The sequence below is a fragment of the Oncorhynchus kisutch genome, linkage group LG18 (genome assembly GCF_002021735.2).
Source record: "Oncorhynchus kisutch isolate 150728-3 linkage group LG18, Okis_V2, whole genome shotgun sequence".
Classification (NCBI taxonomy): Eukaryota; Metazoa; Chordata; class Actinopteri; order Salmoniformes; family Salmonidae; genus Oncorhynchus; species Oncorhynchus kisutch.
Genome location: NC_034191.2, coordinates 38,656,636 through 38,684,231, shown reverse-complemented (window position 1 = coordinate 38,684,231; position 27,596 = coordinate 38,656,636). Strand labels below are relative to the sequence as shown.

At 43.7% G+C, this 27,596-nt stretch overlaps 2 protein-coding genes and 1 long non-coding RNA gene across 3 annotated transcripts in view; all 3 read left to right on the top strand.

Annotated features, from left to right (window-relative positions):
* Window positions 1-10,094: 10,094 nt before the first annotated feature.
* On the top strand, window positions 10,095-13,379 carry LOC109908970 (uncharacterized). Its single transcript, XR_002257716.2, has 5 exons — window positions 10,095-10,226; window positions 10,955-11,121; window positions 11,239-11,338; window positions 11,538-11,588; window positions 12,925-13,379. It is a non-coding gene; the product is annotated as an uncharacterized LOC109908970 (long non-coding RNA).
* Window positions 13,380-18,510: 5,131 nt separating this feature from the next.
* LOC109908969 (protein starmaker-like) lies at window positions 18,511-20,907 on the top strand. Its single transcript, XM_020507792.2, has 4 exons — window positions 18,511-19,099; window positions 19,595-19,692; window positions 19,845-20,069; window positions 20,704-20,907. Exons 1-4 carry the CDS (start codon window positions 19,078-19,080, stop codon window positions 20,728-20,730), a joined length of 372 nt encoding a protein of 123 aa, XP_020363381.1. The 5' UTR covers window positions 18,511-19,077; the 3' UTR covers window positions 20,731-20,907.
* Window positions 20,908-24,380: 3,473 nt separating this feature from the next.
* The window catches only part of LOC109909589 (immunoglobulin superfamily member 11-like), a 114,999-nt gene continuing 111,783 nt past the window's right edge, over window positions 24,381-27,596 (top strand). The window contains exon 1 of the mRNA XM_020508614.2: window positions 24,381-24,972. Coding sequence (XP_020364203.1) covers window positions 24,912-24,972 — 61 coding nt within the window. The 5' untranslated portion in view covers window positions 24,381-24,911. The remainder of the gene's footprint in view (window positions 24,973-27,596) is intronic.

The window sequence follows — 27,596 nt, the reverse complement described above, 5'->3', positions numbered from 1 at the left end:
ATATGATATTGGGCTCATTTATAGAGGGAAAGTGTTTATTTTAAATGGTGTCATTATCATTTACATTTGTATTCATTTTGGAGTAGAAAAATCTATGTAAGAAAAGTCCAAAGTAATCAGCCTCTCTGATTCCAGGTTGTCCAACACAAGACTTGAATAAATGTATTCATGATATAAACTTCAGCCTAATTAGACCTGATTTCCTATAAGACCCCATTTGCGACATTGTCTTGTCTATATATCGTTGTCAAAACAAGTCCGAGGCGCTGCGTGCTAATGGTTAGTTCTGGTGAGCGATTGGATAGCATGCACTGCATCACACTGGGCAGCTGTGCTTCAGATCATTTGATTACTGCCAGGGGTGATTAGACTGCGCCAGGCAATGGTCTCATGTGGGCATGAATGTCATCCAAACCCAACCTTCATGTAAATCGTGACGATCTCAGTTACACAAATCTCTCAGAAATTAGCCTACTTACACTTTTTAGTCAATTTTGGCATTGGAATAAATGTTTCTGACTAGTATCAATGCCACATAGGCCGTTTTCAACCAGAGAAGTTGATTTTTGCCTTCAGCTGTTGCTATTTAAAGTAATACATACAAATATTGATATTTGAGCTTTGATTGGGCCATGTTGACTAAAATATCAGTAAAGTGTTGGATGTACCATTTATTTTCAAATGCCCCAGATCCCCTTACAGGGTGATGACCTTGGAACCCACATATATACCCACACATACAGTCAAATTGTGCAATCGGCCCCAGGCTTTTGGGAACCCTAAGTGAGATTTGGTTGGTAGGGACCTGTACTTTGCGGACAAAACATTTGACTGGCCCCGTGTCTTGATGGCAGAGAGAAACATTTTAGTTTTACAGTTCATTTTCTGCAGTTCTACACATTTTGCCATGTGGCGGAAGAGAAGGTTTTACACATTTTACTAATTTCCTGCAATTCTACACGTTTTGCCATTACTTGTGCCATGTCAATATAATGTCTGAGTGAGGGGGACTAACAAAATCAATGGGGGCCCCCTAGAGGTCAGGCCCCCTTGACACACCTGGTCGGGTTAATTGAGTGACTGACATAACAAGAGAAAACTGCTGCTAGACAACCCGAATTTCGAAATTGCACCTTGTGTATTCTACTTTTCCAACTCTCAACAGTATATTTATTTATTATTTATATTTTTGGCCATGGGCCCCGTTTTTGGAAATTGATCATCAGGCCTACAAAAGGAGGGCCAACCCTGCTTTATGGTCAGAGTGGGATCTCTGGTACTTTTAGAGAAATGGTCCAATGTGTAGGCATTACCACAGAGCTAGGTGTTGTGGTGGAGAAAAAACCCCAGCAAGGCTTATCCATTTCCTCAGGTTTTTTTAATCAATTCTCTCAGATTTTTTATCTGTTACCTCAGTTTTTTTTTATCCATTTCCTCACTTTTTATTCGTGCCCTCTTCTTCTTATGTTACCATGACGGTCCAACTTGGCCATAGCATATTGCAGCCTAAATGTAATTCTATTTAGTTAATTACATGTTTCAAATGGTGATGAGCCTTTTTCCAGTTTGTGTTTCATTCCCTCAAGTTCCCTCATTCTGTTAAGTTCCCACGAACCTACAGTTGTAGTCGGAAGTTTACATACACCTTAGCCAACTACATTTAAACTCAGTTTAATGTCAGTCGTGACATTTAATCCTAGTAAGAATTCCCTGTCTTAGGTCAGTTAGGATCACCACTTTATTTTAAGAATGTGAAATGTCAGAATAATAGTAGAGAGAATGATATATGTAAGCTTTTATTTCTTTCATCACATTCCCAGTGGGTCAGAAGTTTACATACACTCAATTAGTATTTGGTAGCATAGCCTTTAAATTGTTTAACTTGGGTCAAATGTTTTGGATAGCCTTCCACAAGCTTCTCACAATAAGTTGGGTGAATTTTGTCCCATTCCTCCTGACAGAGCTGGTGTAACTGAGTCAGGTTTGTAGGCCTCCTTGCTCGCACATGCTTTTTCAGTTCTGCCCACACATTTTCTATGGGATTGAGGTCAGGGTTTTGTGATGGCCACTCTAATACCTTGACTTTGTTATCCTTAAGCCATTTTGCCACAACTTTGGAAGTATGCTTGGGGAAGACCCATTTGCACCAAGCTTTAACTTCCTGACTGATGTCTTGAGATGTTGCTTCAATATATCCATATAATTTTCCTTCCTCGTGATGCCATCTATTTTGTGAAGTGCACCAGTCCCTCCTGCAGCAAAGCACCCCCACATCATGATGCTGCCACCCCTGTGCTTCACGGTTGGGATGGTGTTCTTCGGCTTGCAAGCCTCCCCCTTTTTCCGCCAAACAAAACGATGGTCATTATGGACAAACTGTTCTATTTTTGTTTCATCAGACCAGAGGACATTTCTCCAAAAAGTACGATCTCTGTCCCCATGTGCAGTTGCAAACCGCAGTCTGGCTTTTTATGGCAGTTTTGGAGCATTGGCTTCTTCCTTGCCGAGCGGCCTTTCAGGTTTCGTTTTATTGTGGATATAGATTTTTTACCTGTTTCCTCCAGCATCTTCACAAGGTCCTTTGCTGTTGTTCTGGGATTGGTTTGCACTTTTCGCACCAAAGTACGTTCATCTCTAGGAGACAGAACGCGTCTCCTTACTGGGCGGTATGATGTCTGTGTGGTCCCATGGTGTTTATACTTGCGTACTGTTGTTTGTACAGATGAACGTGGTACCTGCAGGCATTTGGAAATTGCTCCAAAGGATGAACCAGACTTGTGGAGGTCTACAATTGTTTTTCTGATGTCTTGGCTGATTTCTTTTGATTTTCCCATGATCAATCCAAGATGGCGTAGCAGTAAGTCGTCCTGTCGTGTCGTGTCCCTGTATATTTTGTTTATATTTTGTTTATTTTTCGTTTTTTACATATTTTTCGTCTTTTACATAGCTATCCCTTTTTAAAAACATTTTGCTAAACCTAAGCTTCCAAATACGCTGGATCTTCACAACTAGCTATCTAGCTAAACCGCAACCCTGGACGACTACCCCTGGCTAGCGTTTCCACCCACTTAGCTTGAAGCTAGCCCGGCCTGCGCTACCACCGTAGCATACTCCTGAGCTACAATACCCGGGCCCACGACCGGTCTATCGATGTCACCGCATGAAAAGGAATAAACAGACTCACCCCATCGCGACGTCCCCCAAAGGCTAACTCTCTAGCCCTCGCTATCTCCCTGCTTGCTAATTCGGCCTGCTAACTGCTAGCTTGTCCAGCTCCGGTCCGCTAACTGCTACCTTGTCTAGCCCGGGCCTACAAACTGTTAGCTTGTTAGCACAGGCCTGCTAACCGCCTGAATCGCCGCGTCCCAAACGCCCACCGGACCCATATTTACTTTCTATCTCTTTTGACTTTTAATTTGTTTATACCTTCCGGAAACCTGCCTCACCCAATGTGATACGGAATCGCTATTATTTTTTATTTATTTTTAGAACACACTCAAGAACCTCCAGAAGCTAACCAGCTAACTAGCTACAAGCTATTTAGTCATTGTTCGTTTTTTTAACCTGGATAACACTCGCCAGTCCAGCTTCCCTTCCCCATCCACCGCTGCCCCCTGGACACTGATCTCTTGGCTACATAGCTGATGCACGCTGGACTGTCCATAAATCACGGTACTCCATTCTGCTTGTTTGTTTTATCTGTTGGCCCCGTTGCCTAGTCTACGCCATTTTACCTGCTGTTGTTGTGCTAGCTGATTAGCTGTTGTCTCACCTACTGTTTTAGCTAGCTTTCCCAATTCAACACCTGTGATTACTGTATGCCTCGCTGTATGTCTCTCTCAAATGTCAATATGCCTTGTATACTGTTGTTCAGGTTAGTTATCATTGTTTTAGTTCACAATGGAGCCCCTAGTTCCACTCTTCATACCCCTGATAACTCCTTTGTCCCACCTCCCACACATGCGGTGACCTCACCCATTACTACCAGCATGTCCAGAGATACAACCTCTCTCATCATCACCCAGTGCCTGGGCTTACCTCCGCTGTACCCGCACCCCACCATACCCCTGTCTGCGCATTATGCCCTGAATATATTCTACCATGCCCAGAAACCTGCTCCTCTTATTCTCTGTCCCCAACGCTCTAGGCGACCAGTTTTGATAGCCTTTAGCCGCACCCTCATACTACTCCTTCTCTGTTCCGCGGGTGATGTGGAGGTAAACCCAGGCCCTGCATGTCCCCAGGCACCCTCATTTGTTGACTTCTGTGTTCGAAAAAGCCTTGGTTTCATGCATGTCAACATCAGAAGCCTCCTCCCTAAGTTTGTCTTACTCACTGCTTTAGCACACTCTGCTAACCCTGATGTCCTTGCTGTGTCTGAATCCTGGCTCAGGAAGGCCACCAAAAATTCAGAGATTTCCATACCCAACTATAACATCTTCCGTCAAGATAGAACTGCCAAAGGGGGAGGAGTTGCAGTTTACTGCAGAGATGGCCTGCAAAGTAATGTCATACTTTCCAGGTCCATACCCAAACAGTTCGAACTACTAATTTTGAAAATTACTCTCTCCAGAAATAAGTCTCTCACGGTTGCCGCCTGCTACCGACCCCCCTCAGCTCCCAGCTGTGCCCTGGACACCATTTGTGAATTGATCGCCCCCCATCTAGCTTCAGAGTTTGTTCTGTTAGGTGACCTAAACTGGGATATGCTTAACACCCCGCCAGTCCTACAATCTAAGCTAGATGCCCTCAATCTCACACAAATCATCAAGGAACCCACCAGGTACAACCCTAACTCTGTAAACAAGGGCACCCTCATAGACGTCATCCTGACCAACTGGCCCTCCAAATACACCTCCGCTGTCTTCAACCAGGATCTCAGCGATCACTGCCTCATTGCCTGTATCCGCTACGGAGCCGCAGTCAAACGACCACCCCTCATCACTGTCAAACGCTCCCTAAAACACTTCTGTGAGCAGGCCTTTCTAATCGACCTGGCCCGGGTATCCTGGAAGGACATTGACCTCATCCCGTCAGTTGAGGATGCCTGGTCATTCTTTAAAAGTAACTTCCTCACCATTTTAGATAAGCATGCTCCGTTCAAAAAATGCAGAACTAAGAACAGATACAGCCCTTGGTTCACCCCAGACCTGACTGCCCTCGACCAGCACAAAAACATCCTGTGGCGGACTGCAATAGCATCGAATAGTCCCCGTGATATGCAACTGTTCAGGGAAGTCCGGAACCAATACACGCAGTCAGTCAGGAAAGCTAAGGCCAGCTTCTTCAGGCAGAAGTTTGCATCCTGTAGCTCCAACTCCAAAAAGTTCTGGGACACTGTGAAGTCCATGGAGAACAAGAGCACCTCCTCCCAGCTGCCCACTGCACTGAGGCTAGGTAACACGGTCACCACTGATAAATCCATGATTATCGAAAACTTCAATAAGCATTTCTCAACGGCTGGCCATGCCTTCCGCCTGGCTACTTCAACCTCGGCCAACAGCTCCGCCCCCCCCGCAGCTCCTCGCCCAAGCCTCTCCAGGTTCTCCTTTACCCAAATCCAGATAGCAGATGTTCTGAAAGAGCTGCAAAACCTGGACCCGTACAAATCAGCTGGGCTTGACAATCTGGACCCTCTATTTCTGAAACTATCTGCCACCATTGTCGCAACCCCTATTACCAGCCTGTTCAACCTCTCTTTCATCTCGTCTGAGATCCCCAAGGATTGGAAAGCTGCCGCAGTCATCCCCCTCTTCAAAGGGGGAGACACCCTGGACCCAAACTGTTACAGACCTATATCCATCCTGCCCTGCCTATCTAAGGTCTTCGAAAGCCAAGTCAACAAACAGGTCACTGACCATCTCGAATCCCACCGTACCTTCTCCGCTGTGCAATCTTGTTTCCGAGCCGGTCATGGGTGCACCTCAGCCACACTCAAGGTACTAAACGACATCATAACCGCCATCGATAAAAGACAGTACTGTGCAGCCGTCTTCATCGACCTCGCCAAGGCTTTCGACTCTGTCAATCACCATATTCTTATCGGCAGACTCAGTAGCCTCGGTTTTTCGGATGACTGCCTTGCCTGGTTCACCAATTACTTTGCAGACAGAGTTCAGTGTGTCAAATCGGAGGGCATGCTGTCCGGTCCTCTGGCAGTCTCTATGGGGGTGCCACAGGGTTCAATTCTCGGGCCGACTCTTTTCTCTGTGTATATCAATGATGTTGCTCTTGCTGCGGGCGATTCCCTGATCCACCTCTACGCAGACGACACCATTCTATATACTTTCGGCCCGTCTTTGGACACTGTGCTATCTAACCTCCAAACAAGCTTCAATGCCATACAACACTCCTTCCGTGGCCTCCAACTGCTCTTAAACGCTAGTAAAACCAAATGCATGCTTTTCAACCGGTCGCTGCCTGCACCTGCATGCCCGACTAGCATCACCACCCTGGATGGTTCCGACCTAGAATATGTGGACGTCTATAAGTACCTAGGTGTCTGGCTAGACTGCAAACTCTCCTTCCAGACTCATATCAAACATCTCCAATCGAAAATCAAATCAAGAGTCGGCTTTCTATTCCGCAACAAAGCCTCCTTCACTCAAGCCGCCAAGCTTACCCTAGTAAAACTGACTATCCTACCGATCCTCGACTTCGGCGATGTCATCTACAAAATGGCTTCCAACACTCTACTCAGCAAACTGGATGCAGTCTATCACAGTGCCATCCGTTTTGTCACTAAAGCACCTTATACCACCCACCACTGCGACTTGTATGCTCTAGTCGGCTGGCCCTCGCTACATATTCGTCGCCAGACCCACTGGCTCCAGGTCATCTACAAGTCTATGCTAGGTAAAGCTCCGCCTTATCTCAGCTCACTGGTCACGATGGCAACACCCATCCGTAGCACGCGCTCCAGCAGGTGTATCTCACTGATCATCCCTAAAGCCAACACCTCATTTGGCCGCCTTTCGTTCCAGTACTCTGCTGCCTGTGACTGGAACGAATTGCAAAAATCGCTGAAGTTGGAGACTTTTATCTCCCTCACCAACTTCAAACATCAGCTATCTGAGCAGCTAACCGATCGCTGCAGCTGTACATAGTCTATTGGTAAATAGCCCACCCTTTTCACCTACCTCATCCCCGTACTGTTTCTATTTATTTACTTTTCTGCTCTTCTGCACACCAATATCTCTACCTGTACATGACCATCTGATCTTTTATCACTCCAGTGTTAATCTGCAAAATTGTAATTATTTGCCTACCTCCTCATGCCTTTTGCACACATTGTATATAGACCCCCCCTTCGTTTTCTACTGTGTTATTGACTTGTTAATTGTTTACTCCATGTGTAACTCTTTGTTGTATGCTCACACTGCTATGCTTTATCTTGGCCAGGTCGCAGGTGCAAATGAGAACTTGTTCTCAACTAGCCTACCTGGTTAAATAAAGGTGAAATAAAAAAAATAAAAAAATAAAAATAAAAATGTCAAGCAAAGATAGGCCTTGAAATACATCCACAGTTACACCTCCAATTGACTAAAATTATGTCAATTAGCCTATCAGAAGCTTCTAAAGCCATGACATCATTTTCTGGAATTTTCCAAGCTGTTTAAAGACACCGTCAACTTAGTGTATGTAAACCTCTAACCCACTGGAATTGGGATACAGTGAATCATAAGTGAAATAATCTGTCTGTAAACCATTTTTGGAAAAATTACTTGTGTCATGCACAAGGTAGATGTCCTAACCGACTTGCCAAAACTATAGTTTGTTAACAAGAAATTTATGGAGTGGTTGAAAAACAAGTTTTAATGACTCCAACCTAAGTGTATGTAAACTTCCAACTTCATCTGTATAGGGGAAAACTGGGCTAAAATGTAACACGAGTTAGTTGTAACAGATAAGCCTACATTATTCAGTCTGTATCAAATCAAGACTTTCTCACTGTCTATTACCGGAGTGTACTTCTGTCTGGCAGTGTTTCACAGCAAATCATGCAAAACATGTTGAGGCGAGACACAAGATGCTCGCAAAGGAGTTTTGAATTTTGGAATATTGACAAGTAGCAGTTGGGATGCATGTGTGCGTCATCTCAATCCTCATTTTGCCCCAAACAGTGTCATTTCAAAACCATGTATCTATCTCTGCTGCATCCCTAGTTGTAAATGATGTGGTTTAACTGTATGGATAAAAGGCAACATTCTGCTGCTCTTTTCATTGACCTGTCAAAGGCTTTCGATACTGTTGATCACTCACTGCTAATTCAGAGGCTATCCTCAATTGGCCGAGACCAGGCTGCATTTAACTGGTTTCAAAAATGACCTGACAGATAGAACCCAATGTGTATCTATTGATGGTGTTTAATCAGGTTTCCCGGATATTATGAAAGGTGTCCCGCAGGGGTCGATTCTGGGTCCTGTACTGTTTACATAATGAATATTGACTTGTCTGTAAAAAACTGTAACCTGCACTTGTATGCCGATGATACTGTTGTGTGCTATTGCCCCAATAGTTGACCAGGCTCTGTCTGAGCTACAGTCGGTCTTCTTTGTATTACAGAAAAACTTTATTGACCTGGAATTAGTATTGAATACAGATAAAACTAAGTATATGTTGTTCTCTAGAGCGCATACAAATACGCTTATGTACTTTGGATGGTGTCCATATTGATCATGTCCCTGTTTACAGATATCTGGGCATCTGGATAGATGAAAAGCTGTCTTTTAAAAAGTATGTTGATGAGTTAGTAAAGCCGCTGAGAATTAAAAATGGGCTTCTTCTATAGAAATAGGTCCTGCCTCTCGCTAAACAGTAGGAAGCAGATTATTCAGTCGACTCTCCTATCGGTCCTAGACTATGGCGAACCTCATCTATGTGAACGCAGCTGCCACTTCACTAAAGCTGTTAGATGCAGTTTATCACTGCATTCTCCAGCAGAAAGTTGGTTGGCCCTCTGATGTCACATAGGTTGATACTACGTTGCTATTTTTTCCATTTTACAAAAAGCCCTTTTACAAAAAGTCCCACTGTACCTAACATCTTTACTTTAGACATACGAGTTACCGCCGCCGGTCTCAGGGATGGCTAACTCTAGAAATTCCTTTGGTCTCTAGGGAGTTATGTAAATCAGCTTATAGTTTTCTTGCACCTTATTTGTTGAACGATCTTCAACATGTTCTTGAATTTGATGTTTGGGTGCCTATCAGGCAAATTCAGAAAGCTGATTGAGGACCTTACTATTTTTTTATATTTTTATGACAAATGTATTTTCTGTCATTTATGTAATTTAGGGCTCATCTGTAAAAGAGACCTTGGTCTCAGTTTGACTCCCTGATAAAATAAAGGTTAAATGAAATGAAAATAAATGTAGCCTACTAGCCAAGTGTTGTGAAAGGTAGACTACACAAATAGAATAATATGTTTTAACATTTACTGTACATTAATAAGGGGTGGTGGCTTACTGAACTGTTAGAGTTAGACCAATGGTTTTAAAGTAATACAGAAAAATATTGCTATTTGAGTTGTGATTGGTGTATATTGACCGAAATATCAGGTGTTGGATTTTCCCTGTAACGTTCACCAGAAACAACCATTTCACAGCTACGATAGGCTATTTCTTTAAATAAATGCCCCAGGATCCCTCATTGACCCTGACCCCTAGTTACATCATTGGTTGACCTACATAACCCTTTAAATTCTAACCAAACATAATTTGCCCTGCGGCTGTAGTTGAGAGATCAATTTTAGCACTCCAAGATATCAAAATAAAAAATTGTATTCAGCGCAATACTGCGCCTTATTTTGCGCAAGGATCACGCGCAAGGATCACGCGCAAGGATCACTTGACCTTACTGACAGTGTAATGTTTTGACAATTATATGTTTATATGTTTATTGTTGTTTTTCGTACCTCCATGTACTGTGAGAAGAGAATACAGTTGAACAAACTTACAAAAATGTATTATATAGATCATACATAACCAATATATATATATATATATATTTAGATATTAGGCTTATGTTCTACATGCAAGGTGAAAGGTCAGCCCGTTACTGTGAAAAAACGGATTTACCGGTTCTGCACAACACTCACACCTTGGCCAATGGCCATATAGAAGGAGTTACTATCCTTGTAAACTCAGTCAGCTCATCATTTCACAGCAAACGAGGAGGTGTAACTGGAGCGGCTGTTGAGTTGAATGGAGTTCAACAGACCCAAAGGTATTGTGATCTATGCACTTTTAGTGACTTTTATAGATTAACGACATATGTTAAAAGCTTTATTTGGTGTAAAAATGTAATGGGTCTCGTTTTTTAAGTATGTTCCCCGGTAAAAGTAACAATAATTTCTCATTATCACCAACTGTATAATCTACTCCGTTCTACTTTATGCGTAAATTGGAAACATGACATTTGAAGTGGTGCACAGTTGTGTAAAGCTCTACAAAGATTTGTCTTTTTTGGGGTCATGCAGGGGCGTGGTCAAAATAAACCTGAAGTAAAAGTCATGCAATTCTGTGCTGTTGTTGTCACTCAACAGGCATAATTCTGTTATCTGTCAGTTATTCTACTTATAACATACAATATATAGATAGTCTATTTGTTTTGTGCGTTATGGCTACAAATGTACTCTGAGGTGAATGCATCATTACATGGGATGGAGTACAGTGTGAGAAATAAGGAAGTGCATTAGATAATGTTTTATCCATAATAAAACATTCACACATGAACAGTAGGCTTATGCATTTTTGACACTCTGGTTCTCGTTTTTTGTATTGTATTTAATATTGTTTGCACTGCAAAAGCCTCAGTCTGTAGATGATTGGTACAATAGGATACAAGTCTAAGACAACTGAACAAATATTGTAACACATGCAATACAATAAACATTGATTTGTGAATGGGAAATATAATTGTGTATTCATCTGTGCTGGCTTGTGTAATTCCAGGGCCTGTAGATGGAGCGGGAGTGGTCCTGAGCCCGCTGGATGAGATCCAGCCTGGGAGGAGTGAATGGGTGCTTGCAGAGCATGGAGGGTTAGGAGGGCTGTCTGCAACAGACACCACTAACGCAGCCAAGACAGAGCCCAAAGACCCTGCAGGAGGATCTGGAAAGGTATGTCGGAGAGGGTCAGGTTCAGTGGGAGGGCTGGGGAGACAATGAAAGTAGGCCAAAAATGTTGTGATAGGGGGAGAATATAGTGCACGTTTATATTCTTATTTACAATCACAGCCTACACCGGCCAAACCTGGATGACGCTGGGGCAAATGTGCGCCGCCTTATGGGACTCCCAATCACGGCCAGTTGTGATACAGCCTGGAATCAAACCAGGGTATGTAGTGACGCTTCTAGCACTGAGATGCAGTTAGACCGCTGTGCCACTCGGGAGCCCAAAAATGTTGATCTCCAAAAACATAGATACCTATTGTGTTTGCAGTAACCTATTGGAGAGTGGCTATCTGTTACCTGTCTGTCATCTCTAAGTATCTAAGTAAATTATGCAATACCATCTTTGTTTTTCTTGTACACAGGATTCCAGTTCATCCTCCTCCTCCTCTGACAGCAGCTCTTCAGACAGTGAAGTAAGCTAGGCAAATCTCTTAACATGTGACCTAATGTTCATCAGCATCACATCAAGATCTGGGCTTGATTGAGCGTGTATTGTGCAATGGAACAAATAGAAAAGTCACACAAGTGTGAACCCTGCCCATCTGGCAGTCCAGTCTAAAGCTGCCTGTTTGGAATGAGTCACTGAACAAACAGAGAGAGAGAGAACGTTTTTGGTTGGATTGGGCTGTGCGTTTAGTCTTAGAAAAAATATCTTGTTCATGCGAAGCCAAAATGAGACTTGAATCCCCCAATGAAACCATTAAAGTGAAAGGAAGCCAAATTGCTTTATAGAGAGTGTTTTGACAAAGCTGGTATCTAACCTGAAACCAATCCAATGTTGCTTTAATCCTGGGAATACTCTTGTCAAGCGTATCCAAATGAGGTTCCTTGCCATGACACACAGCTTTATAAAGTGGATGTAGTATCGTCTTACTACATTGGGCTGGGTAGTTTTTATTTGATAAAAATGTGACTAATGAAATTGCGTTATTTAATCTTACTCTTCCCACTTTTAGATGTCCAATCATTTAGATTTGTCTTTCATACACGGATAAAAATGTGAAACACATTTTGGGGAAATTTGTCTTGGGAAATGAGTGCACCCGTTTATTTGAATATGAAATCAGTTAATTTGTTAAGATTTGCTTTGATTATGGATTGCAGGTACTTTGACGTCACAATAGAAACTCAACCGCCAGCACTGTATGCTGGTCTGGAACAGCGGCACAATGTTCTGTCGGCGTTAGTAAGCAGGAGAAACAGGTTTGCCTGCTTGAGATATGTGGGGTTGAAAGACTAGCTGAAAGACTAAAAGCCACAATGAAACCCATACGGTAGGCATGCTGTGACCCTCGGGACCCAGATCTAAGATAGGCATAGGACACCCAGTCGTAACCTGTTGAGCTGGTGCCCACATGATCAGGGATCAGAGAGGTCCCTTACCGCTCTTGTGCACCGATATGATCTGTCAAAACACTCAAACTAACAACTATGCATGAATAATAAAACGAGGATGGATACCCCTGGGCTGGTTGGAACCTGAGAACCCATTCTTGTAGATGCTGACTCGTCATGCTTGTTTATTTCTGTTGAATGACCCTTTTTTTTTGTCACGGCAGGTCCTGGAATAAATCTGTGTTAACTACCCAATATGCCTTGAAAGGAAAGTACACCCAGTGATCTAAAAGGAGATGTAGCCAATGTTCCTGCAGGCACTTTTGTCCAACCTGTTAGGGTATTGTTTTGTTCTGATATGTTAACGTTAGGTGAAGGAGTCAAACTCGCTAGTGTAGTAACTTCTGTCTGCAGGAAGAGGAAGAAGGAAAAGAGAAGACGCTGGGGATATCATAGTACACGGTGTAGCCTTCATATCTGAGTCTGGTGAGTGACGCCTGTGTTTATTTTTGATTTATTTCACCTTTTATTTAACTAGGCAAGACAGTTAAGAACAAATTCTTATTTTCAATGATGGCCTAGAGAACAGTGGGTTAACTGCCTTGTTCAGGGGCAGAACGACAGATTTTTACCTTGTCAGCTTGGGGATTCGAAGTCCAACGCTCTAACCACTAGGTTACCTGCCGCCCCATGTGTGTTCGTGATGGTGTACTGAAAACCACGCACTGTAGTAAATGACTGTCTTTATATACAAATGACCCACCTTGTAACCAGTGGTGGAAAAAGTACTAAATTCTCATACTTGAGTAAAAGTCAAGATACCTTAACAGAAAATGACTCAAGTAAAATTCCCCCAGTAAAATACTACTTGAGTAAAAGTATTTGGTTTTAAATATACTTAAGTATTAAAAGTAAATGTAGTTGCTGAAATATACTTAAGTATGAATATTTAAAAATGCCTTATTAAGCAAACCAGACGGCATAATCTTATTTATATTTTTGATTTACGGATAGCCAGAGTCACACTCCAACAGTCAGACATAATTTAAAAACAAAGCATGTGTTTAGCGAGTCATGCCATGGATCATCACTGCAGGCTTCGTGCCATGGGTCGTCACTGGAGGCTTCGTGCCATGGGTCGTCACTGGAGGCTTCGTGCCATGGGTCGTCACTGGAGGCTTCGTGCCATGGGTCGTCACTGGAGGCTTCGTGCCATGGGTCGTCACTGGAGGCTTCGTGCCATGGGTCGTCACTGGAGGCTTTGTGCCATGGGTCGTCACTGGAGGCTTTGTGCCATGGGTCGTCACTGGAGGCTTTGTGCCATGGGTCGTCACTGGAGGCTTCGTGCCATGGGTCGTCACTGGAGGCTTCGTGCCATGGGTCGTCACTGGAGGCTTCGTGCCATGGGTCGTCACTGGAGGCTTCGTGCCATGGGTCGTCACTGCAGGCTTCGTGCCATGGATCGTCACTGCAGGCTTCGTGCCATGGATCGTCACTGCAGGCTTCGTGCCATGGATCGTCACTGCAGGCTTCGTGCCATGGATCGTCACTGCAGGCTTCGTGCCATGGGTCGTCACTGGAGGCTTCGTGCCATGGGTCGTCACTGGAGGCTTCGTGCCATGGGTCGTCACTGGAGGCTTCGTGCCATGGGTCGTCACTGGAGGCTTCGTGCCATGGATCGTCACTGCAGGCTTCGTGCCATGGATCGTCACTGCAGGCTTCGTGCCATGGATCGTCACTGCAGGCTTCGTGCCATGGGTCGTCACTGGAGGCTTCGTGCCATGGATCGTCACTGCAGGCTTCGTGCCATGGATCGTCACTGCAGGCTTCGTGCCATGGGTCGTCACTGCAGGCTTCGTGCCATGGGTCGTCACTGGAGGCTTCGTGCCATGGGTCGTCACTGGAGGCTTCGTGCCATGGGTCGTCACTGCAGGCTTCGTGCCATGGGTCGTCACTGCAGGCTTCGTGCCATGGGTCGTCACTGCAGGCTTCGTGCCATGGGTCGTCACTGCAGGCTTCGTGCCATGGGTCATCACTGCAGGCTTCGTGCCATGGGTCATCACTGCAGGCTTCGTGCCATGGGTCATCACTGCAGGCTTCGTGCCATGGGTCATCACTGCAGGCTTCGTGCCATGGGTCATCACTGGAGGCTTCGTGCCATGGGTCATCACTGGAGGCTTCGTGCGTGGAGCAGGCATAGGACGTACGAGGCTGGAGACACGCACTGGAGGCCGGGTGCATGGAGCTGGCACAGGATATACTGGGCCGTGAAGGCTCACTGGAGGTCTAGAGTGTAGAGCTGGCACAACCCATCCTGGCTGGATGCTCACTTTTGCACGGTAAGTGCGAGGAGCTGGCACCGAGCGCACAGGGCTGTGAATGTGCACTGGAGACACAGTGTGTATCAACGCATAACATGGTGCCTGATGGTGCCTGTCACACACTCCTTAAAGCGAGTGCGGGGAGTTGGCTCTGGTCTGAACCCTGGCTCCGCCAACTACCCTGTGTGCCCCCCCCAAAAAATGTTTTGGGGCTGCCTCTCGTGCTTGCGTCGTGGTTGCGACCCACGGAGTCATCTTGGCTGCTTCCGCCTGCTTCCCCGGCAGGCTTTCGTATCTCTCCAATACTACCTCCCAAGTCCAGGCTATTCTCTCCTCAACCTCCTCTGTAGACCAGAATGCCATCTCCTCCCAGGCACGCTGCTTGGTCCAGTTGAGGTGGGATCTTCTGTCACGTTCATCGATGGAAGGAGTAGACCAAGGTGCAGCGTGGTAGGCGTACATCTTTCTTTTATTGATGACGCCGAAAAAAACTAACAAATACAACACGAAATGCACAGTTCTGTAGGGCTGGAAAGCAACAGTACAAAAACAAGATCCCACAATCTAAGGTGGGAAAAAGGGCTGCCTAAGTATGATCTCCAATCAGAGACAACGATACACAGCTGCCTCTGATTGGGAACCATACTAGGCCAACAAAAAAATAGAAACATAGATTTGCCCACCCAAGTCACACCCTGACCAAACCAAATAGAGAATAAAAAAAGTCTCTCTAAGGTCAGGGCGTGACAGGTAGTGTGTATACCCTATTCCATTCTGCCTAATTTTAGTTTATGCCACACCAACATTGCTCATCCTAAAATTGATATATTCCTTAATTACGTTTAGGTTGTGTGTGTTGTTGTGAATTGTTAGATATTACTGCACTGTTGGAGCTAGAAACTGGCAACTGCTTGGCATCCGACTGTAAGGTTCTACAGAGTGTAGAGTGTATGGCCCAGTACATCACTGGGGCCGAGCTCCCTGTCATCCAGGACCTCTAGATCTTCGTGGGCTACACTCGGCCTTGTCTGAGGGTAATAAGTTGGTGGTTTGAAGATATCCCTCTAGTGGTGTGGGGGCTGTGCTTTGGCAAAGTGGGTGGGGTTATATCCTGCCTGGTTGGCCCTGTCCGGGTGTATCGTCGGACAGGGCCACATTGTCTCCCGAACCCCTCCTGTCTCAGCCTCCAGTAATTAGGCTGTAATAGTTTATGTGTCGGGGGGCTACGGTCAGTCTGTTATATCTGGAGTATTTCTCCTGTCTTATCCAGTGTCCTGTGTGAATTTAAGTATGCTCCCTCTAACTCTTTCTCTCTCTCTTCTCTCGGAGAACCTGAGCCCTAGGACCATGCCTCAGGACTACCTGGCCTGATGACTTATTGCTGTCCCCAGTCCACCTGGTTATGCTACTGCTCCAGTTTCAACTGTTCTGCCTGTGGCTATGGAATCCTGACCAGTTCACCGGACGTGCTACCTCGTCCCGGACCTGCTGTTTTGGACTCTCTCTCTACCGCACCTGCTCTCTCTAACTCTGAATGATCGGCGAAGCAAAGCCAACTGACATTTACTCCTGAGGTGCTGACCTGTTGCACCCTCTACAACCACTGTGATTATTATTATTTGACCCTGCTGGTCATCTATGAACATTTTGGCCATGTACTGTTATAATCTCCACCCGGCAGAGCCAGAAGAGGATTGGCCACCCCTCAGAGCCTGGTTCCTCTCTAGGTTTTCTTCCCAGGTTCCTGCCTTTCTAGGGAGATTTTCCTAGCCACTGTGCTTCTACATTTGCATTGCTTGCTGTTTGGAGTTTTAGGCTGGGTTTCTGTATAGCACTTTATGACATCGGCTGATGTAAAAAGGGCTTTCTAAATACATTTGATTGACTGAAATTGGATTGATATACCAGGCGGTGTCAGAGGAAGGTACTCAAATTGTCAAAGACTTTAGCCACCCAAGTCATAGACTGTTCTCTCTGCTACCGCTCAGCAAGCGGTACCAGAGTGCCAAGTCTGGGACCAAAAGGCTCAGCTTCTACACCCAAGCCATAAGACTGCTGAACAGTTAATCAAATGGCTGCCCAGACTATTTACATTGACCCCCTTTTTTGCACTGACTCTCTTGCACTGGCTCTATGCACACTCACTAAATTCTACCCACACATTCACACATGCTACGCTGACACTCCCAACACACACATACACACACTACATATGCTCACATACACAAACCAATAACAAAAGTTTATCTCAATACTTTGTTATATACCCTTTGTTGGCAATGACAGAGGTCAAACGTTTTCTGTATGTCTTCATAAGGTTTTCACACACTGTTGCTGGTATTTTGGCCCTCCATGCAGATCTCCTCTAGAGCAGTGATGTTTTGGGGCTGTTGCTGGGCAACACAGACTTTCAACTCCCTCCAAAGATTGTCTATGGGGTTGGGATCTGGAGACTGGCTAGGCCACTCCAGGACCTTGAAATGCTTCTTACGAAGCCACACCTTCGTTGCCCGGGCGGCGTGTTTGGGATCATTGTCATGCTGAAAGACCCAGCCACGTTTCATCTTCAATGCCCTTGCTGATGGAAGGAGGTTTTCACTCAAAATCTCACGATACATGGCCCCATTCATTCTTTCCTTTACACGGATCAGTCGTCCTGGTCCCTTTGCAGAAAAACAGCCCCAAAGCATGATGTTTCCACCCCAATGCTTCACAGTAGGTATGGTGTTCTTTGGATGCAACTCAGCATTCTTTGTCCTCCAAACACGACGAGTTGAGTTTTTACCAAAAAGTTATATTTTGGTATCATCTGACCATATGACATTCTCCCAATCTTCTTCTGGATCATCCAAATGCTCTCTAGCAAACTTCAGACGGGGCTGGACATGTACTGGCTTAAGCACGGGGACACGTCTGGCACTGCAGGATTTGAGCCCCTGGCGGCGTAGTGTGTTACTGATGGTAGGCTTTGTTACTTTGGTCCCTGCTCTCTGCAGGTCATTCACTAGGTCCCCCCGTGTGGTTCTGTGATTTTTGCTCACCGTTCTTGTGATCATTTTGACCCCACGGGGTGAGATCTTGCGTGGAGCCCCAGATCGAGGGAGATTATCAGTGGTCTTGTATGTCTTCCATTTCCTAATAATTGCTCCCACAGTTGATTTCTTCAAACCAAGCTGCTTACCTATTGCAGATTCAGTCTTCCCAGCCTGGTGCAGGTCTACAATTTTGTTTCTGGTGTCCTTTGACAGCTCTTTGGTCTTGGCCATAGTGGAGTTTGGAGTGTGACTGTTTGAGGTTGTGGACAGGTGTCTTTTATACTGATAACAAGTTCAAACAGATGCCATTAATACAGGTAACGAGTGTAGGACAGAGGAGCCTCTTAAAGAAGAAGTTACAGGTCTGTGAGAGCCAGAAATCTTGCTTGTTTGTAGGTGACCAAATACTTATTGTCCACCATAATTTGGAAATAAATTCATTAAAAACCCTACAATGTGATTTTCTGGATTTTTTTTCTCTCATTTTGTCTGTCATAGTTGAAGTGTACCTATGATGAAAATTACAGGCCTCTCTCATCTTTTTAAGTGGGAGAACTTGCACAATTGGTGGCTGACTAAATACTTTTTTGCCACACTGTATATATTTTCCATAAAATAAATGTTTGAATTTACAAAACTAGATTTCATTGGGAAGGCAGATAATGCATTGTTATAAAAAGCCATTACCTTTGCATGTGAAAACCCCTAATCCTACTCATTACTACACGTGCTTGACCAGTCACGTTGGTTTTGGCCAGTGTTCGAGGTCGGCCAGAGCTGGGCCCCGGAGGCAGCCCTGTTCCAAAACGAAAGCAATCACGTTTCCCCCGGTTCAAACTCTTCGGGACAGATTAGCGAACCCCCTCCGCGATTGCAGTCTCAGACCAATTTGCCTATGTAGCGGACGACACACTAGCCGAATAATTTATTTTTAATCGTCATGCTACCGGACTAATGCTCCACCAGGTAAATTCCACACTGGCACTATAAAGGTGTCTCTTTCAAACCCGTTAAATAGTCCCCCTATCAGATAGTTCCTCCATTAAAAACTCTTTTTCCAGTTTTGTGCCTCCTGACCAACGAAAACGTGTTTTGATCACGTGGTTGCGGGGTGGGGTTAACAGGTAGGCGCGTTGCATGAGTTTTTCAGTTTATAAAGTGCAACATTGCACTTGCTGGTTGTCACTACTGCCGTGTGCTCTCAAGACAACATGGATTTCGATTTGGCTTCAGGTAAATCTTGATTTCTTGAATCATAATTGCATTGAACTCATAATTGCATTGAAAATATTGTCTGAAATACAGAAACTACATTGTATGCATTTCTCAATTGATTTGGTGGTTATTAGTCTGAAATGCAGCCTAATATTTTCCTATTATTTGAGCTGATTGAATGCACTTCACACCTATTAAGCATTTAATTATTCCAAAGACTGCCTTAGTTGAGACTATGCTTACATTATTAATGGCAGCAGGAAAATGTGCCTCTGAAGGACTTCTCTCTCATGTATGTATGTATGTATGTATGTAATGTAATGTAATGTAATGTAATGTAATGTATGTATTTCCTTCCTTCTGTTGAAGAACTCATAGTGCCACTGTCTATTTATTGCCATTGAGGATGGTAACCTATAATTTGTAATGAAAATGTTCTGGTTAGTTTATTAGGCTGTGATTGTTCATGTAAAGATAACTAAGCCTACATGGCCTGTCTCTTATTTTCCACAGCTGTAGGTAAAGATGATCAGGTGAAAAAGGATGATGCCTCTGGCCAGGAACAGAATGCCCTATTTGGGTGGGGGAAGAAGGGCAAAGATGGGGATAAGGTAAGAAACATACTGTTGCCATTACCTAAACCAGTTGCTTGATGAGTGTGTCAATTCTATTTCAGCCATGAATGGCAATTTTGTGTGCAATTAATGCTGACAATCATACACACACTGCATACAAAGTATTCTGATTGTATGCCAACTTCCAGAGTGTGTCCAAGGACAAATCAAAGGACCATGACAAATCGAAGGACTGTAACAAATCAAAGGACCGTAAGGACCATGACAAATCAAAGGACCATAAGGAGGACAAAGACAAGTCTAAGAAACATGGTGACAAGAAGGACAAAGGTCACAAGAAGAAAGACAAGAAGCCCAAGGAGCATAAGGACAAAGATGATGGGTCATCATCTTCCTCTTCCAGCAGCGATGAGGTAGTGCACATTAGCCTTGATTTGTTATTTTCGTTGTGATTGTTCCAAAGAATGTTAATATATGACTGCTATAGAATGGGGTCCAACAAGTCGTGTTGACAACCACACCCTTTGGTTCAAGGGTTACTTACTATCAAGATGGGTAAGGCCATAGAGGCTGTGCAGGTTATACCAGTTGTGTCAGTTTTTTATCAGGTTAAACGCCCTAGTTATGTAGGTGTGGTTGTTGCCATTTACAACACTTGAGACTCAGAACTTTTACAATCACATGTGGTTCCATACACTATCAGCTAGTAAAACATCATTTTAGAAACGTATCTCCTTTCGCAGTCTGTATTCATGCTACCTCTTACTGTAATGGTTCTGTTGCCGCTAGGTATATTGGTAAGACCCATAACCTTGGCCGTGCCTTACTTTAATGTAAAAGAGGAAATGGACCAGAATGCTCCGAGTTACTAGGTGTGTCTGTGAAAACAGATCAGATAGGAGAGCAATAAAAAGGTGTTACCTGCCCTACCTACCAAGACAAGTGTTTATTATTAGTACATGTAATGGTTCATACTGGCACTTTAATGTGGCACATAATCACCAGGGATAGTTTTTATTAAATGTATGGTTTTTTGGTCATTTTTAGGATGAAGGCAAGAAGAAGCATCACTGATTCTGGTGCTGTGAGGAGGTGCTACTGCCAGTGAACTCTTACAATGTTTTGTACTGCAGTGTTGCCTGCATGGTATTTGCTGTGTACTGTTTCCTTGTTCCTGATCATGTTTTGATGTGCCAGACTGTAAAGTAGTGGTTTTACAACAGCACATTAAATAACACAACAACCAGGCTATATGGTGGATTGTCAGACTTCTTTCCTCTGTAGTAAAAAGTCTAATGTCCACCAGAAGGGGGAGGTGTTCTTCATTGAATGTTTATTTAATATATTGAATTCAATTGCTTTGTTGAAGTTTTTTTTGATCAATTGTCCAGTTCAAAAGATTGAATTGCATTCACTTTTGTTTATTTTAACACAACTTATGGGGAAAGTTCAATGTTCTTAGTTTGAAATAAAAAGCACAAGGGTGCATATAGCCAAAGGTTTTCTCAACCGGGGATAGTGTTGGGAGTGGGACATAGGTACCGTGCATGTTACTTCAGTACATACGTATTGTACTCCAACTATGCAGAGTTAAGATGGCAGTCCATTCCTTGTCTAACCTGAATGGACGTCGTGAGCAGGTGCACTGGCCTTGAGTAAATTCATTCAACAAAAACTAACTAGGAAAAGCAACGCTGCACAAGACTGGGGTACACGAAATGCATGACATCGCAAAGCCAGGTAGTGTTTCCTTGAACACTGGCATCAATATTGAAGTGGACCTGAACTCTAAGATGGGTTGTCAGGAAAGAGGAATTAAAACATTTAACATACGGAACTTGTTCACATACTTAATCTTTTATACCGGGCGGAAAAAGAAAATGGAGCGATTGCAAAATGTATCAATAAATAAATAGTGTGTGGATGCTGCTATTGCTGTACTGTAACTCCTATCACACTAGGCTGTATCCCTGTTGGGATGCAGAGGAGGGGAAATGAACAGATATACACCCTGTCTTTCTAGTTGATCTAGTAAACTTGTCAGCAGAACTAGATGGTCACTTTTCATTGATGCTTTCATGGTTTATGAAATGAAACACAAATGGTATGCTCATATGGTGTATTGGCTACTAAACTCAGCAAAAAAAGAAATGTCCTCTCACTGTCAACTGTTTATTTTCACCAAAACTTAACATGTAAATATTTGTATGAACATACGATTCAACAACTGAGACACAAACTGAATAAGTTCCACAGACATGTGACTAACAGAAATGGAATAATGTGTCCCTGAACAAAGGGGGGGTCAAAATGAAAAGTAACAGTATCTGGTGTGGCCACCAGCTGCATTAAGTACTGCTGTGTATCTCCTCATGGACTGAACCAGATTTGCCCGTTCTTGCTGTGAGATGTTATCCCACTCTTCCACCAAAGCACCTGCAAGTTCCCGGACATTTCTGGGGGGAATGGACCTAGCCCTCACCCTCTGATCCAACAGGTCCCAGACGTGCTCAATGGGATTGAGATCCGGGCTCTTTGTTGGCCATGGCTGGTGGCATTGTCATGCTGGAGGGTCATGTAAGGATGAGCTTGCAGGAAGTGTACCACATGAGGGAAGAGGATGTCTTCCCTGTAACGCACAGCGTTGATATTGCCTGCAACGACAACAAGCTCAGTCCGATGATGCTGTGACACACCACCCCAGACCATGACGGACCCTCCGCCTCCAAATCGCTCCCACTCCAGAGTACAGGCCTCGGTGTAACGCTCATTCCTTCGATGATAAACGCAAATCCGACCATCACCCCTGGTGAGACAAAACCGTGACTCATCAGTGAAGAGCACTTTTTGCCAGTCCTGTCTGGTCCATCGACGGTGGGTTTGTGCCCATAGGCAACGTTGTTGCCGGTGATGTTTGATGAGGACCTGCCTTACAACAGGCCTACAAGCCCTCAGTCCAGCCTCTCTCAGCCTATTGTGGACAGTCTGAGCACTGATGGAGGTATTGTGCGTTACTGGTGTAACTCGGGCAGTTGTTGTCATCCTGTACCTTTCCCACAGATCTGATGTTCGGATGTACCGATCCTGTGCAGGTGTTGTTACACGTGGTCTGCCACTGCGATGACGATCAGCTGTCCGTCCTGTCGCCCTGTAGCGCTGTCTTAGGCGTCTCACAGTCTGGACATTGCAATTTATTGCCCTGGCCACATCTGCAGTCCTCATGCCTCCTTGCAGCATTCCTAAAACACGTTCACACAGATGAGCAGGGACCCTGGGCATCTTTCTTTTGATGTTTTTCAGTCAGTAGAAAGGCCTCTTTAGTGTCCTAAGTTTTCATAACTGTGACCTTAACTGCCTACCGTCTGTAAGCTGTTAGTGTCTTAATGACCGTTCCACAGGTGCATGTTCATTAATTGTTTATGGTTCATTGAACAAGCATTGGAAACAGTGTTTAAACCCTTTACAATGAAGATCTGTGAAGTTATTTGGATTTTTACAAATTATCTTTGAAAGACAGGGTCCTGAAAAAGGGACGTTTCTTTTTTTGCTGAGTTTATATTTAATTAATATTTTTTTTAAATTTTATTTCACCTTTATTTAACCAGGTAGGCTAGTTGAAAACAAGTTCTCATTTACAACTGTGACCTGGTCAAGATAAAGCAACGCAGTGTGACACAAACAACAACACAGAGTTACACATGGAACAAACAAACATGCAGTCAATACCACAATAGAAAAAGTCTATATACAGTGTGTGCAAATGAGGTACGATAAGGGAGGTAAGGCAATAAATAGGCCATAGTGGTGAAATAATTACAATATTGCAATTAAACACTGGAGTGATACATGTACAGATGTACATTCTCACACTTATGTCAAATGAATTTAAGAATAACTCAAGGATTAGATATTTGTACCTAAAGTCAGGAGTGACAGACATATTCTTTGGAAACGCTGCCAACAACCCCAGGCAGTACGGAAGAGCTGGTTGAAGCGCTGGCCCTTGTCATGCCTTCTCCTCTTCTCTCATACATTTTGAATTTCTAAAGTCTAAAAAGTTGAATAAGAGAAAAAGTTTATCAAATGTTTGTCTACTAAGCCTTGACAGATTAAAACATATAAAAGTCATGTAAATCTATATTTGGACCAGAAGTGCTCAGGCTCTATGCATGCAGTGTTTAGTGAGACACAGGGAGTATTTTGTGCTGAGCTGTGGTGAGATCACATTTTGTTCAAGAGAACACATTGACAGTTGCCTCCCTTTGAGAGCTGTTGTTCTGTGTTGCTGGCTCTCTAATATGGGCGGTGGTGACAAAGACAACTGTGTTGGGCTTGAAAAATAACTAAACAGTGTTGGTTTGCTGTTACATGCATGCAGAAGACAACTTTTTGAAATTGAATTTGGCTTAAACTTTCTGAAAAGCTTGTCACTTCTGCAGAATTAAGATGTGCATGAAAGCTGGAGCAATCAATCAAACAAAACTTGCAATAAACCAGATAAATGGTAACCTGGCAAGTCCATATAGACTTTATTTACTTGATATCAGCTTTTATTCAGCACGTGCATTGCATTGTATGCATAATGCATTACATCCGTACACATTGGAGCTGGTTTGGAGCTGGCAGCCATACAGTTTTTTTTTTTACACCAGAGGGGGGCATTACTACCTCTAGTCTAGACCGGCGTCACTGGTCTCCTGGCAACAGCCCGGGCGAGTTCTCGATCAGCGTTCCAAATAGAATGCTGTACAGAAAAGGAGTGCATGTTTCGCGTTGAGAAACATGGGCCAGCCTTGTACAAGAAGAAACAACTACCTTCCAAGAAAGTGTACTGTTTCATGTCTTCTATAAATATGTATCTACAACAACAAGACTGCCGACAATTTTCAGAACGTGCGTAAATTAATTGAAAATTAATTGAAGGTAAAATAACAGGCAAAATAGTGCAAGAGTGTGCGACCAACAACAAACAAATAACAGTGAACTACGAAAAGATAGGACGACCAAGAAGAAGCAAAGGTTTGGGGTGGTGGTAGGATATGAGGAGATGCAACATTTTGTTACTCTTTCGACTTTTAGAAAATTAAACATTTTGTTTTGCGACGTTAAACGCATCTGATTATTGCGTAAACCATTGGGACTGTATTCATGTGTGCTGTTTCGAGAGACCGTCACTTTCCATCAAATAAACTGTGAAATAACGATTTATTTCATCAAGAAGGCACACAAAACGACTTGCCAAGTAGCTACGAACCATGATGAAATTCCATAATTCGGATCTATGGATTGCTTGGCTGGTTTTCTTTTGCATGGAAGGTAAGACAGTTATTTATTACTTGAAACAGTTTTTAGGCCTCGCTACTTGAGTGACATTAAACTGTCCCTGCCAGTCTAACACCATGACAAAATGTGATGGAAAAAAATAATTGACCACTATTGACATTCATTTGAACAAACATAAAACCGGACTACACGACATTTTTTTTTTTTACATGAGATGTTGTATTATATCAATGTGGTCATAAGTAAGTGATTGGGATACAATATTGCATTTATGTAATCTATGATTGCAATATAGACGACTTTGGAATTACAATTGTGCCATGGAAGCAACCTCGCCAAAGAGCGCATGCCATGCTTACGTTTGACCCTTTCCTTAATATATTTGAATCTCTCTGTAAATCCCCTCCATTTCAGCACAATCTAAAGCAATGATTTAGAATTACTTAGCTTAAATAGTTTTTCACATATCGCATGAAAATCACTTTTGATTGTTTTCATATGCACACGATGTGCGTTGTTTTGAAACATCGGACAGGGAGCCCAAATCTTTATTCTCTGTTATTGCCAATGCCATGGATACGGACTGAAACATGTAGTGGAATATTCAGTGTTTGTCTGAGATAGAAACGAAGATCCGTCCAGACGACAAAAAGGGTTGCATCCGATAATCCGCGCGATTAAGAGCACTCGATTCCCTGTGACGACGCGCCCTGGCCGCCTTGTCGTTGTGGCTGTACAACCTCATAAGAAGTTTTCAGAATATATAGATGGGAACTAGGCGGGGGTAGACGAGAATAATATACAAAGTCATCTTTATATTACAACAAAGTATGTGCAGAACAAGTTGAAATGGCCAATGCTTGTGTAATATATTCCCAATATGAACCTGCACCCTCTGAACCCTTCTCCCTCACATGGTTGTGTATCACAGATAAGTGTCACCTTGAATTCTGGTTTGATCCAATTGAGTGCTAGGTATTTAACATAACACTATACTTTGCTATATGTTGTGTGCGATGTCTGATGTCATCCCTATTAAATAGTGGACAGAGACAGAGCATCCTTCTCCCCATCCCATCCAAGTCTACTCCTGTAATCAGGGTCTCACTTTATCTGCTCTGTACTTAAAGTGATCCAGTGGAAAATGCAAGAGTTCAAAGGGTGAGGTGCAGCAGTTCTCCCTAGTACTCCAAAGAGATGACCGTGAGTGGTTCGTACTGTACAATGTATCCAAAGAAGACACATGACTGAACACAAGTTGTTGATTTACTTTTCAAATAGGTCCTTTTTCTATCTAGGTGTTTGTCTCTAAATACAGTGAACTGGCAATAGATGTCTTCTTGTTTCTGCTGTATATTGATATTGACCTCCCTTGGGTGCAATGTGCATCTCAGGCATCATCACTCAGTTATGTGAATTGATCTGATCAACTCATTATCAACTCCCTGAGTTAAGTCTCTAGTATGGTGAAGCTAGCTCTGTTGATATGGTACTACTGGTTTGTTGGGGTAAAGTGTTCGGGTGAAGAGGAGAGATACAGTGCACTCTATTGGCCCGCATTACTTCAGCGTCACTTCACACTGGGCACAAACTGGTTGAATCAACGTTGTTTCCACGTCATTTCAATGAAATTATGTTGAACCAATGTGGAATAGACATTGAATTGATGTCTGTGCCCAGTGGGTTGTTTCCCCGTGCTGTGCTGTGCTGTGCTGTGGTCTCTCTTTAGCTGACTGTGGCCGTTAGTTTCCGCTAGATCTCCCCTGTGTCTGGGAGAAACCGTGTCACAAGGGAACTCTCTCCACACAAGTGACGCCGGACATAGTCCCCTTCACACTGTCGAGTTCACTGAAAGTCCCTTCAAACTGTCAGCCTTAGTTGGAAAAGTAGCCTGTCCTCAAGCCTTCCAACATAAATGTTGCATTCCTGTCAATTAGCTAAGGCCAGAGAGACAGAGTACATACATTCAGATACATGCAGAGCACAAAGTGATGCAGAAAAAGTTTTATGTAAAAAAAAAAAATTTCAGAGCTGGTTCAAGGGACTTTTAAAAGGACAGAATAAATGGTGGATTGGTTCTGCTTGTGAAATTATGCCCAGGGCCATACCCAGAGTGTGTCTCTCCGTGGCCGGCTCTAAAGATTTCACTAGATAGCTGGAGGGCTGGAGAACCAATCCGGCATGCTGATCAATTCTGCAAATTAAATTCATCTGAAGTGGTATCCCTGAACTTTTCAACTAGTTGTTGTTGAATATAATGCATTTTAAATTGCCCGGTTCCACCAGTGCCCCGATGTAGTGGCATCTCGTTTGAAGTTCTCCGCACCCCATGAGTTAAATGCTGTGTTGGGAAGATGAAGAGTCGGCCAAGGCGAGACGTAAAAAAAAAAGCAGCAATGGATAAACTCATAATAGCAGTAAGGTACTTTACCTGCATCAATTTAACACTGATTTCTTGGCAATAAGAGTTTCAATGCAGGGACTGTAAGCGTTAACCCTCCAGACATCAACAGGCATTCTGAAATACCATAACCCGGGCAAAAAGTAGGGGTGTTAACCGGGTGTCTTGGCTGAATTTACTATCCTGGCCCCTCATAATCCCATGGCCGGTTTCCTCTACACGGGTCATTTAGAATAAGTTCAATCAATTTACCTGC